General features: G+C 43.0%; 1 protein-coding gene across 4 annotated transcripts in view; it reads right to left on the bottom strand.

Moving 5' to 3' along the window:
- HEPHL1 (hephaestin like 1) overlaps nucleotides 1–14352 on the bottom strand; it is a 104277-nt gene that overhangs the window by 66634 nt on the left and 23291 nt on the right. For all 4 annotated transcript variants that reach the window (XM_048843133.2, XM_048843152.2, XM_048843142.2 and 1 more), the window contains 7 exons: nucleotides 13902–14156; nucleotides 12563–12731; nucleotides 6726–6865; nucleotides 6412–6543; nucleotides 3889–4100; nucleotides 3030–3180; nucleotides 1639–1851 (listed from right to left, as the gene is read on the bottom strand). In XM_048843133.2, the coding sequence (XP_048699090.2) occupies nucleotides 1639–1851; nucleotides 3030–3180; nucleotides 3889–4100; nucleotides 6412–6543; nucleotides 6726–6865; nucleotides 12563–12731; nucleotides 13902–14156 (1272 nt within the window). The remainder of the gene's footprint in view (nucleotides 1–1638; nucleotides 1852–3029; nucleotides 3181–3888; nucleotides 4101–6411; nucleotides 6544–6725; nucleotides 6866–12562; nucleotides 12732–13901; nucleotides 14157–14352) is intronic.

Here is a 14352-nt window from a genome sequence, read left to right as displayed (position 1 = left end):
CTTGCAATACCCATGTGAGGTAGGTAAATGTTTTCAGATCCATTTGTTGCTGGGCAAGCTGAGGCACAGAGAAGTTAAGTGATGTATTCAAGACCAACTCAGTGGCTCAGTGGTTGAGCCAGAAGTAGAAGTAGAGTACTAACTCTCAGTACCTTACTCTACATACTAGATTCCAATCCCACCCTACTGCTTATAAAGCAAAGGTTATGGAAAATTAAAACATCCTTTAATTAAGATGAATCACAGATGTTAAAGACTGAAAAAAATCCATTAAGCCATTCACTCCAGCTTCTTGTTAGTGCAGGATTAAGAGAAAGGCAGATTGTTTGTTCAGATGCCCAAATTCTGGCCTGATTTATACTCTGTAATTCCACTGTAGATGATAGCATTGCATAGGATGCATGCTGGAACAGAATTTTCTTTCTAGTCCATACTTAAACTCATCACACAATGGACCAAATCCAGCTTGCTAATAAACATACATAACTCCCATTGATGTCACATCGCCTATGTCTACACTATAGCTACACACAGCTGTAATGGCTGAGCAGTTAAGGCATTGGAACTGAAATCCAGTGGGGTTTCCCTACTCAGCTTTGAATCCTGCTCACAGCAAGAGCTGTGTTTTAGTTAAGCACTTGAATAAACTACCTAGGGAGGTTTCGAATCTCCATCATTGGAGGTTTTTAAAAACAGGTTAGACAATCACCTGTCAGGGATGGTTTAGATAATACTTAGTCCTGCCTTAATGCAGGGGACTGGACTAGAAGACCTCTTGAGGTCCCTTCCAGCCCTATGATTCTATGAGCTAGGGGTGTGATTTTGGTGCTCATATACACATACTCATGAGAGCTCATCTAAATAGCAGTGTAGCCATGGTAGAGGCAGAACAGGCACAGCTGAGTCACGGAAAGTACAGACCCTCCTGAAACTGGCGGGTATGAGAGCCGGCACAATTGTGTGTACATGAGCTGGGGAATTACACCCCTAGCTCATAGTGCAGGTGTTTGTTAAATGCTCTGGCCAAATTCTTCTCTCAGCTACACTGTTGCAAAACTAACAACTCCACTGGAGTTACACCAGTGTAAAGGAAAACAACACTGGACCCTAATGTTTGCAAAGCCTCTCTCAGGGCAGGATTTGTCCCGTATTAATTTTGAAATCACATCACTGGATGACTAATGGAGAAATGGGAACATCTTTTATGCACACTCTCTAGGTGAAATGGAGCCCAGTACAGAGGCTCAAGGCTATGCCTCACTTCAGTCCCACCCAAGATGTCACTACAGATCTTAAGTCGCGCTGGCCTTGTTCATGGAGGTGAATTTTACCTTTAATCAAAATGCTGTATTTAGAGTTATGGAACATTTTATGATGATCCTCTCTGCCTGCCTGTCAGTCTGTCCCACGCCCATCGATGTGGGGGTGCTGTCTTTTGTTCCTTGGTGTACATACTTACCTGAATTCTAGCATCTTAGCAATAAAGAACTTTGGCCTGAAGTAAGGCTCCTAGATTCACATGCACTTTATGACCCCTTCACATTGCCAGAGAAGTGTAAATGGACCTTAACATAAGTGATAATCAAGCGGTTTGATTCCTCTAAACAGAGCAATATTGAAATAAATTCAAAAACATACCCACGTGGTCTGGCTGCATGAGCGCTGTCCCCGACGAGTGGGGAAACAAGGCCAGAGTATCCCTTGTCGTCCCGCTCAAATGGATGGTGTTTCCTTGGAAATGAACTCCATGCATGTCCGTGAAGGTACCTAAGCCAATCATATGCCAAGAAACGTTGTCATCCTTGCACATCACCAATCCTGGCAGATTACCGAACAAGTAGCCATTTACAGCTGAAGGAGAAGACAGTCCAGTTAGTAAGATATGTCATAATTCTGCAGATACTCTGCTAGCATGTCTAACCAGGGAACTCTGACTGAGTAGGTCACATTAATTAATTAAGTGAAGCACTGCACAGGTGGTATCTATCAACAACAAGTACGGAAGATTAATTGCCTTAATGCTGTTCCTATAAACCCCTGTCTGGGTATCTGACCTACTGTTAGATTTCAGTCTTAGTCTGTGAAATGGGATCTCTTAATTCTTTACACTGCAATGGCAGCTTTCATCCAAGAATTTCAAAGTGCTTTCCTAACATTAATTAAGCCTCACAGCAACCCTATAAATTAGAAGCGCCAATGCACTCATGGTTAAGGCAAAGGAGTGGGCATAAGGAGACCTAGATTATAGTCTCAGCTGTGACTCAGCCTTCTCGTGTTACATAGACCAAGTCACTTAACCATACTTGGCCTCAATTTCCATTTTTATATAATTAAGATAGTAATCCCTCTTTATTTCCCAGAGGTGTTGTGGAGCTAACTTCAGTAAGGTTTGTAAAGCACTCTGCAATACTTGGTACTTTTTGTTCATGTTAGCATAAGGAACTATTAAGAGATACTGCCTCATACTGTAAGAATTAAATATAATCATCTGAACAAACCCAATTCTGAGTTTATAGGAAATGAATTAAGACAGGCATAATTAATCTAAAGTATGTGATACTGAAAGACACCACATGCATAGTATTTCACAATATTTCCTTTATAATTAAACTGATGTAACATGAGCAGTTGACGGCATAGGTGTAATAGATTATTTTCATTTTACAGACAGGAAAACTGAGGCACAGAGAGGTTAAGTGAGTTGATCCAGGTCACACAGCTAGTCAGGCACTATCCTGATGGGACCAAGACATTCTGACTAAGAGCCAGATTCTGATCCCCATACACATGCGGAGATGCAGAATGAGATGTAGTCTTATTTACTGCAATGGGACCAAAGTACTATTCAGTGAGAGTTAGGGAATCAGAATCCGGCCCTAAATCAGAATAGCCAATCCCAGAGCACATTCCCTCACAAAGAAAAGCATTGTAACCGCAGCGACGAATGATGACAAAAATTGGTAAGTCTTACACATTCACTATTCATCTGCTTAAATATCTCTGGAAAGTCTTATTTACAGATTCCATACCGTGCATTTTGTTGGATTCCTGGAAATCCTCATCTTCATTGTTTACCTTTGAGGGGTCCCCAGTAAACACCTTAATATTTTTGTCAAGATACCAGCTGAGATTCTCATCAAAGACTGTGAAGAGCAGATAAAATTCCTTGTCTATTCCTTTCTACAGTCAGGGAGGAAGCAAATGCGTTAAAACGAAAGGTGCCTGCAGAATTACACATGTAAAGACTTTTTTTCTCATGAACTTCATGACAGCAAAATAAATACTCTGCTTCAGTCGTTCTCTACCTTCTCCATACCGGCACCCCATGCCACACCAGGACCTTTTCCACTCAGCCGTAAAGAAAGGCAGGTTGTTCATGACTCCATGAGACTTGTTCATGACCCCCAGATTGAGGGCTCATGTTCTACTTTAGTCTGTATAGCTTCTTATACCGCACTCACCACCACGCTATCTGAATTACATATTAATCGGTACACAGAGACTGACACACACCAAAGCCCCTGATCTGAACACCCAGGAACTATGACGATGTTCAGATGCGGATCTGGATCCAAACTTTGTATATGGGGAAATTCAGAGTCTGATCAGAACTTCATAGCTTAGGTCCAGCTCTAGTCTGTATGAAAAATGTAATGCCTCAGCGAAAATGGAAAAAACAAAGATACGACTATAACACACTTAGCTTAGCGGGCAATGCCAATTTCTTCCTGACTTCCACTGATGAGCTTCCACTCTTAATAATGAAATTTGTTTACCCTTTCAAATATTTTATTAATTGGGCTGAGCCCATGTTGTGCAATTCAGACCTGGATGTGAACTTCTCCAGATCACGCCATTTAGGATAGGTAAACACATCACATTTAGTACCTGTGTTCCATCACGATTCAAAGTGTTCTTTCTACAAACTATCAAAGGTCCCACAAGGCCAGAGTTGGTGTCCATGACTGGATCAGATGCTGAGTAGTACAGGTAAGTCAGGCACGGTGGATCGCTGGTGGTTGGGCCTACGTTTTCAGGCACTCTCCATTTGTATGTGAAGGTCTCACAGGGTTTAACATGGGCTCCCAACTTCCAATGTCCTTAAAATACAAAACCAATAAAAGCACCTCCCCAAAAATTACACTTTTCTTCCATTTCCCAGAAAATAAGCAATAGTTGGAGATCAGTCACAGTCATTAGTTTCTGAGAACACGTTCTCCGTTCTAAGCAAAAAAGCAGCACAAACACTGTCCAAATATTCACTGCTTTTTTCCCAAGGGGATTGGCATGCCCAACTCCCATTGACTGCAGTTGGAGCTGTGGGTACTTAACAATTCAGACTCTGTTATCTGTTTCTTTCTGGCTCTGCAACAGCACACCACAAACTTTGTTATGGTCTCAGGAGTGTTGCTTGCTGTTTATATGTTATGACTTATTTGGAAGGGGGTACTGTCATGCAAAGGTTTGGTATATTGCTCCTCACAGGAAACTCAGGGACAATGTTAAACTAGTAACACACCAGCCATGGAGAATGTCAGTATCACTGTGTGAAGACTTACAAAAGGGACTTTCTAGGACGGTTAGAAAAAGGAGTCGATTCTGCACCCTTCAAACACAATGGTAAAACATCCACTGGCAGCAATGTGAGCAAGAGCAGGCCCAATATGTGCTTTAAGATTGAAGAAATCATTGATTGGGCTGGTTGTCTCACTGCAGTTAAATGTGTCTGCCACTGGCATTTTATTATCTCTGTGGCCGTTTATTTCAACTGAGCTCCTGAAATATTTCACAGGACCACAGAGGATACATTTGAAAGCTTAGATGGACTATGAACAAGTATATTGACATTATTACTTGGGACTACAATATGTGCTACAAACCACACGATAAAGAATGAAGAAGCAGAGAGTTATACTGAAGAATGAAAAATGACAGCTCTTAGTAAACAAAAGAGCATTGCTTTGGAGATAAATAACCCTCTGCCACAGGATAGGAGTGAGCTGCAGGATGGGAGAATATGTCTAGACCTCATAAGAAAAAAAGCTATATAATGCACCCAAGGTACAGTTAGTGTTTGGCCAATCCATGCCAAGCATGGCCACAGGAATGAGAGCATCGCTTAGAGACCTATCACTAGAGAACTCCCACTGAGGTCAGAACATGAATGTGAGCAGACAGAGCAGAAGCACACTTCAATCCGGGGATGACTGCTGATGTTGGTGGCAGCAGGGTCTTTACCGACGACATCAAGGCTGGCCGCAGGGTGGTCTTGTTTCAGGAAAAGAACATGGCTGGCTGCCTGCCTGGATGCCCACATTACACGCTGGGAGATCAGGGATTGAACGTGTAACAGAGGGTGCTGCTGCGGTTTGTATTGATTTCATTAGTTTGTTTACATTTTCCCTTTACTAGCCCTGCACAACTCTCTGCTGGGAATCTGTCCTGTGCCTTAGTGCCAAGTGCTGCCAGGGCAGTCGAAACAAAGCAGGTCGGCCAACAAGCGACTTCCCCTTCTGCTGAATGCTTTAAATGAGACAAAGTGCTACAGAGCCTATGCAGAAATATTCTCAGATTAGGGAACTAGAACGTTGAGGCCTAATTTATACGGTGGGAGATTTCATATCAACATTTATGTATTTACAAGGCTTAACTGCTTTGCTGCTTTCCAGTTACATTGGGCAAAAGGTACCTGCAGTGCTGCTCAGTGTTCCAGGTGTATCACATCAGAACATCAAAACAATGCTACCAATACAGCTGGGGGGGGGGCTGGGGGAGAAGAGGCGGAGAGGACGTAGCTCAGATCAGATCCTAAATTATTAGCCGCAATATCCTAAACAGCAGCAATAGTTAAAGATCCAAGACGAACAAAGAGATATGTACCAGATTCTAATATCAGGTAGCTCCATTGACTTATTCTAGATTTCCACTCGTATAACGGAGATCAAAATCTGGCCCATGATTTTCATATGACATTACAAAATGGGAAAATATCTATTGGTCTCCAATGCATTGCCTGGTGCAAATCCAAGTGGAGGATCCAACACAGAGTAACTGAAAGTATTTCTATGGCCTGTGTTATACAGAAGGTCAGAATAGATCAGTGGCGGGGGGCGCCGCTTCCCGCAGCTCCCATTGGCCGGGAATGGCGAACCGCAGACACTGGGAGCTGTGGGTGGCGGTGCAAATGTAAACAAACGGTCTGGTGGCCCACCAGCGGATTACGCTGACAGGCTGCATGGAGGCTGCAGGTTGCCCACCACTGGACTAAATGATCTAAGGATACCTTCTGGCCTTAAAATCTATGACTATCTGAAGCAGACAAAGCTATAATGCTACAGATAAGGAGAGTTAGCTTCACGTAAACCAGATGGCAGCAATCCTACCTTCATTACTCACACAGCTGAAACTTACCATCTAAATAGGACGTTCCTTCTGATTGCTTGCTATAGCTCACACCATGTGGCATAATGCTATAGTTCTTCTCAGCTCTGTTGGCAAAGGTAACTAACAAAGTATCTCCCACTTCAGCCTTGATAACTGGGCCTTAAAAACAGAGCAGGAAAGGAGTCACTTAGAAAAACTGCCAAGCCGAAAAATACTGCCCCCTCTACAGAATGGGGGCTGATTTTTCGAATAGCTATGTGCACAAAATTCCCACTGAAGTGGATTGGAACTGCATGCTCACAAATGAGGCAAGTGATAGGACCTGAAAATATTTACTGTACCAAGTATTCCAAGGTGCATTGTAGCCTCAGTTCGGTTCTTCTTTCTGGTAAACTTGTCATCAGTGTATTCCACATACTGAACTTTCCAGTACTGTCCTCCTATTCTATCTGTCCCTTGTGTAAAGAATGGTGCAGACTCACTATGAAATAAACAAATCAGACTGATTACATAGTAGCATATACATTTATAACACTTCACTTTGGGCAAAAGTCCTTCTCCCAAATGAGACAGAACACAAGACTAGATGGACAATGGATCTATCCAGTATGGCCATTCTTATTATCTACGGATAAAAAAAACACTATATAAAAGCTAGGTATATTATTATTGTTGTTGTTGTCATGTTGTTATGGAATTATGTCCCAGAATTCATGTGCCATCATATGCTGAGCCTGTATCATGAGTGGAATTCCCATGGTTAGAAATGGGTGCTCTGTGTGAAGATTAACCAACAAAAAATGTTCATTATAGAGAACAGAAATGAACTGCAGATACATAACCATCCCTAGAGATTGGTCTAATAGTTTGTCTGAAACTTCTTGCCTTGGCAGGTTATACATTCCAGAATTAAGTGACAGTCATCTGATTTCAAATTCTGGAAAGGTGGAGTGTGGCTGTTAGAAATGACAGGAGGGGAGTGTGAAGAACAGGATCATAGAACCACAGGGTTAGATAGGACAGTAAGGGTCATGTAGTCTAACCCCCTACCAAAATGCAGGATTTGCTGGGTCTAAACCATCCAAGACAGATGGCTATCCAGCCTCCTTTTGAAACCTCCACTGAAGGAGATTCCACAACTAGGGTGACCAGATGTCCTGATTTTATAGGGACAGTCCTGATTTTTGGGTCTTTCTTATATAGGGTCCTATTACCCCCCACCCCCATCCCGATTTTTCACATTTGCTGTCTGGTCACCCTATCCACAACCTCTCTAGGCAGTCTGTTCCATTGTCCTGCTGCTCTTACAGTTAGGAAGATTTTCCTGAGATTTAACCTAAATCTGCTGTGTTGTAGTTTGAACCCATTGCCTCTTGTCCTGCTGTCTGTGGCAAGAGAGAACAACTTTTCTCTATCTTCTTTAAAGGTAGCCTTTCAAGTATTCGAAGCCTGCTATCATGTCCCACTTAATCTCTTCTTTTCCAAACTAAACTAGTGGTGGAGTCAGTTCCCTCAGCTTTTGCTCATATGGCTTGCATTCCATCCCTTTCATCATCTTTGCTGCTCGCCTCTAGATCCTTCCAGTTTTTCTACATCCCTTCTATACACTGGTGACCAAAACTGGACACAGTACTCCAGCTGAGACCTAACCAGCACTGAGTGGAGTGGTACTATCACCTCCTGTGACTTGCATGCTATGCCTCTGTTAATGCAACCTAAAATTGCATTTGCTTTTTTTGCAACAGCATTGCATTTCTGACTCCTGTTGAGGTTGTGATTCACCACAACTCCTTCCCAGCAGTGCTGCTGCCAAGCCAGTTATCCTCCATTTTGTATTTGTGCATTTGGTTTTTCTTCCCAAAGAGTAGCAACTTACATTTGTCTTTGCTGAATTTCATTTTTTTGGCTATAGCCCAGTTCTCCAGTTTAATCAAAATCCCTCTGAATTTTAGCTCTATCCTCCAAAGTGCTGACAACACCCTCCTTTATGTCATCTGCAAATTTGGTCAGTATGCTCTCTATTCCTTCACGCAGGTCATTAATAAAGATATTAAACACGGGACGCAGAACAGATCCCTAGGGAACCTCACTTGGGACCTACCTCCAATCTGACACCATTCCACTAATAGTTACTCTTTGTTTGTGGTTGTTTAACGAATTATGTATCCATTTAATGGTAGTTCTGTCAAGCCTGCATTTCTCTAGCTTATCAGAATCTCATGTGGGACTGTGTCAGAAGCCTTGCTGAAGGCCAGGTATATTATGTCCACCACATCCCCCCCATCCACCAAACTAATTACCCTCTCAAAGAAGGAAATCAAGCTGGGTTGGCATGATTTGTTCTTAATAAATCCATGCTGGCTGCTCACCTTCTCTAGTGAGCAGCTGACCCACACCATCCTTGATTTTTCTTTTATGTCTGACATATTTGAAGACTCCCTTCTAGTTGTCTCTAACATTTCTTGCCAGCTATAACTCATTCTTTGCCTTGGCTTTCCTGATTTTTTCCCCTACACATTCATGCTATTTCCATGTACACTTCCTTGGTGACATGCCCCTTTTATTTCCTGTATGTGTCCCTTTTGGCTTCTGGATAGCTAAAAAGCTCCTTGTGCAGCCACATTGGCCTCCTGTGATGCTTCTTATCTTTTCTCTGCATAAGACTAGCTTGATGTTGAGCCTCCAGTATTCCATTTTTTAGGAACTGCCAGCTTTGGCAGCCAGCCGCCTTCGACTCCTTTTTTTTCCTAATTGGTGTTTCCATGGGAACTTGCCTACTATTTCTCTGAATTGGTTGAAATCCACCGTTTTGAATTCCAGTGTCCTTGTTTTGCTGTTCTCATGTCCTCCTTTCCATAGGATCTTGAATTCTATCAGATCATGATCACTTCCTCCCAAGTTCCTGACCACCTTCACGTTCGCAACTAATTCTTCTCTGTTGGTCAAAATGGATGACCCCTAGTTGTTTCCTCAATTTTCTAAATGAGAAAGTTCTCCTTGGCATATGCTAAGAATTTGCAGGACATGTTTTTTGCTGTAATAGTCTTCCAACAGATATCAGGAAAGTGAAAATCTCCCATTAATACTAGCTCATGTGTGTTAGTCCTGTTGCCTGCTTATAGAATGACTCATCCACTTTCTCTTCCTGATTGGGTGGTCTATAACAGATCCCCACCAATAGCATTGCTGCTGTCCTTTCCCTTTTTATCCTCACCCAGAGACTCTCAGTAGGTCTGTCGCTCACTTCCTCTTGGACCTTGGAGCAAGTGTTTACATTCTTGATGTACAATGCAACACTTCCTCCCTTTGTCCCATACCTATCCCTTAAGAACAAGCTATATCCCTCAATGCTGGTACTCAAATCATGGGAATTGTCCCACCAAGTCACTGTAATGCCAATTATGTCATAATTTTATACATATACCATGACTTAGTTCATCCGGCTTGTTTCCCATACTGCTTGCATTTGTATACAGGCATCAAAGATATTTTGCAGACTGACCTTTTGCTTTTCCTCTTGTCTTTTTAATGCAGTTGAGATTTCTAGTCTCTTCTCCAGAAATTAGCCCCTTTCCCTTGTCATTCATTATTTGAGCCTGGATGCACATTAGATGGATTTTTGTCACCATCCCCTGTAGGACCTAATTTAAAGCTCTCCTTATCAAGTTTGCAGTACTCTGCCACTGAGTAACAGAGTGCCAAGGCTAAACTGTGTAACGTTTGGGCATTGGCATCCCATGTTGCTCTGGTCAGTTTTCCAAGCTGGTTGTTGTGCGTTTTGATCTTCATTGTGACAATCTTAAAAAGACAGCGACTAAGGTCAAAACGCACAACAACCTGCTCATAAAACTGGCCAAAATGACATGGGGCGCCAACACTATGCACTTCAGCCTTGGCACTCAGTTACTCAGTGGCAGAGTAGTGTGCTCCAGTGTGGGCTAGCTCATCTCACACAAGGATGATTGATGTATAACTTAATTTCACTGTGCGTATTATTTCAGGCACACTTAAATCTACTCCTCTACCATGGTTACCAGTTCTCTGCAATATTGCTCCATCCAGTGTTTCCTCTCTGCAAAGTGCAACAAAGCTCATGACAAAATTGTGTAATATGCCACATCTGCTGTTAACTAAAGACTTGTTTAATCCATCATATGGCTGTCTGCCTTCATAGCGCCTGTTGTGGATAAATTTACTAAATAAGGGATTTACGGTAGAGGATGTGTGGTGAGCTTCATGGTGCGCAGAGAAAGTGACAAATAATTATCTTGTCTTGGACCCTACTCAATATTAACCCATGTTTGATTTACCATGAAGGCAATGGAGCCTTCTCAACTGATTTTGTATTGGACATGGAATTTGTGTTGCAGCAGAATTTCAGTGGCATTTTAGAGACAGTCCACCATGTCAATGTGGGCAGCCACAAACCATGACATGGTTTGGAGAGGACTGCAAAATGACTCCACTTCCTGGAGGCCTTCATGCCTTGAACACTGTTGATAAGAATGCTGTGGCTTGGCTTGACCAGATTGCATATGCCAAATAAAATAATCAGCTTAGCCAGACGATGTCCAAAGATGCGCTTACCAGTATTTGATAGATGGAGCCCATCCCATCACAGTAATCCTCTTTCCCGGAACATCAGCTCATTGTCAAAGAAGCCAAAACCCTCTCACCAACACAACCTGAGTAGCCACACATTTACTTCCACTATTCAATAGTCCCTGCCCAGGCCTTTTCCTTCAGCAACATGTGTGCACTGAACCAGTACTGCAGTGTTGCACTGGGCTGCAGTGCAACTAGAGGAGTCACTTTTTAGAGGAGAGGTGTAGTGATGTGGTAGCTTACAGAGCACTCCCTCATGGCCAGGGGTCCCATTACAGGTACCCTGTCCTTACTGGCCCCATCTTACAGGCCCCTTACCTTAGGGCAGCGGTAGGCAACCTGCGGGCCATACACAGCCCATCAGGGTAGTCCACTGGCAGGCCGTGAGACAGTTAGTTTACGTTGACTGTCTGCAGGCATGGCTGCCCGCAGCTCCCAGTGGCCGCGGTTCGCGGCCCACGGGAGCTGTGGGAAGCAGCGCGGACCACAAGTTGCCCACCACTGCCTTACAGTATGTCTACATTGCAATCAAAACGCCATGGCTGGCCCGTGCCAGCTGACTCAGGCTCATGGGGCTCAGGCTATGGGGTTGTTCCCACTGCAGTGTAGACTTCTGGGCTCGGGGTAGAGCCCAGGCTGTAGGACCCTGAGACGCAGGATGGTCCCAGAACTGAATGTCTACACTGCAGTTAAACTGCCTCTTAGCCCGAGCCACGTAAGCCCAAGCCAGTTGGCACGGGTCAGCTGTGGGTGTCTAATTGCAGTGCAGACATACCCTTACGCGCTCCAGACAGTCTCTGTTGTGGCTCACAGCACCCCTTTCTGGGACTGATTTAATGTCAAATAAAGTTCACACAAACCTCAAGAGTCCTTAATCACAAACAAATCCAAAAAGTCCTCAATGAGTCCCCCGGACAGAGTCCAAAATCATAAGCCCCACCCATCTAGCTGGAGCTCGGGCACTGCTCTCGTACTCTCTCAGCCTGACACTGCTGCAGCTTCCAGCGACCTTTTACCCTGGGATCACCTGATTCAACCCAGGTGTGGCTCATCAGGGCTTCACCTGCTTACATGTCATGGGTGCGCGAGGTTTGCATATAAATTGGGTTTGTAACACAAAGGAGTTAGATACACATTATTTAGCATGAAAGGGCCAGTTACATGTATTAATATATCTAGAAAACCAAATTCACAAATCTGTGCTCACTCTGTGTTACATTGTAACTCAAGGCAAGACATTAGTGAGTGTAAATATTAAAGGGCAGGACCTGTGTCATCCTAAGTGTCCATATAGCACCTAGCACAATAGGCCCTTGATCCAGATTAGGGTCTCTGAGCAATATCCTAATATAAAATCTCATCATCAGCAGCATCATCATCAACAGAAATTTAAAAAAAAAAGATTTCACATTATGGCAACCTATGACAACAGTTGAGATTTTCAAAGGCACTCAAGGGATTTGGACGCCCATTTTTAATGAATGATAATCCAGCGACAAATCTGCTAGGGAGGTGTGAAAATCCACCCATACTCTTTACATTAAAAGTAGGAATGAAAGGCTGGGACACGTACCTGCCAGTGGTATTCAAGGCCTGCCCCGTGAATTTGTCATAGCCTTCAGGGCCGTAATTCCATAGCACGGCTTCAGCAGCAATAAAATATCTTCTTTCCTGACCAGTCAATGAAGGCTGAGAAACATTTTTATGGCAGATCTGAACGTTATACAGCCCCTTCATACCAGCTAAAATGTAGACAGAATCCACAAACAGTTCTTAAGACAGTGCAAATTTCACCATTTCAGGCATCTCTTTGGTGCAAAGTTAATGTACATTAGCTTTGGTAGAGGAAGGTGAACTACATGGACTGGGAGAAATGACTTGGATTGTTTGGACAAATTTACATTTTTAAAGAGTTCCCCAATTTATATGGGGTTGAATTCTGCCACCCTTACTCTTTTTAGCATGGCACATTATTTCACAAGTAATACCACTGAAATCAAAGGGACTATTCATGGAGCAAGGTACTAGTCAAGGCCTAGATCCTCAAAGGTATATTTATGCGCTTAACTCCCATTGATTTCAGTAAGAATGGCAGAATCTGGCTGTTAGGGTCCGGTCCTTTGAGGCACTGAGCACCTCCTGAAAGGTATGAAGTATCCTCACCTCTCACTGACTTCAACAGGAGTAGAGAGGGTGGGCAGCATCTTGTGGGAGGCACTCAGCACCTTGCAGAATCAAGCCTGGATTGCCTGATCCAAAGTTCATAGAAGCCAATGGGACTCTCTGGATCAGACTCTGAGATTATAAATTCTTTGGAACAGGGACTCTCTCTTATATTTGGTCTGTACAATGCTGGGACAATGAGACCCAGAGCTGGGTATTGTATTATTAAACAGTACTTAATAATAATAGTAAGTTCTTTCATGCAAAGGCCCCTCGCTGGCCTTTTAGAAACAGACAGTTTTTTTTAGATTTCTTTAAAAAGAAAAAGTGTGAAATGTTTTACCTGACATGACTTTAAGAGTCTATATTCCACAAGACAGTGCAAAGAAAGGGCCTGACCCTTCATTCATTGCTCACCAAAAGCCCCAATATACACAACAAGTACTGAGCTAGGGCTGGATCTTGTGTGAATAACCCTTCTTGTGTGACTCATCCTCACTCACATGAATCAGTGAAGTTTTACACTCGCTGATGATTTGGCCTCATATAGCTTTTTGTCAATGACTGAAATAAGACTCACAAGATTTATTTGATGAAACAAGTGTAAGATATTAACGTCCTCGGAAAATGTAGGCCCCCCAATTCTGTGCCTGCTCATTGAGTTCCTCTTTTTGAGTCTGAAATATGTACTGTAGATAATCTAACTTGGCATCTTCCTGGAAGGATTTGCCAGATCTGTATCACTGTACCTTGTAAATGTTCATTTACTTGACAGGTTAACAGCCACTTCCCAACATTCCCTGCAATCATTTCCACTGTAATGAAGGTTGCTGGAAACAGGTTGACGACATCTGCCCTGTGGCCTCTGTTAATGATGGTATGGCCATAGAAATATGCAGAGTGGATGTCTATCTCATTACCCATTCCAATCAAATACCAGGACACGGATTGACCAGCACACATCTCCAAGGTGGGGAGATTTCCAAAAATGTAGCCATTAATAGCTAAAAGCAAAACAAAACACAGCCCATAAGATACAAAGTAGAAGCACAGATTGCTAGTGACTCTTATTTAAAGAATGTAAATGCCTGGTCCTTAAAATAAACCCTCAGAATGTCCATGCTGAGACCATATCCAAGTTAGGCAATTAAACCCCCCCTCAAAACTCTCCTTTTCCATGTCTCCAAAAAGTTGACAACG

Source organism: Caretta caretta, chromosome 1, assembly GCF_965140235.1.
Source record: "Caretta caretta isolate rCarCar2 chromosome 1, rCarCar1.hap1, whole genome shotgun sequence".
NCBI lineage: Eukaryota > Metazoa > Chordata > Testudines > Cheloniidae > Caretta > Caretta caretta.
The sequence above is the reverse complement of the archived record's forward strand: the minus strand, read 5'-3'. Positions and strand labels throughout refer to the sequence as shown.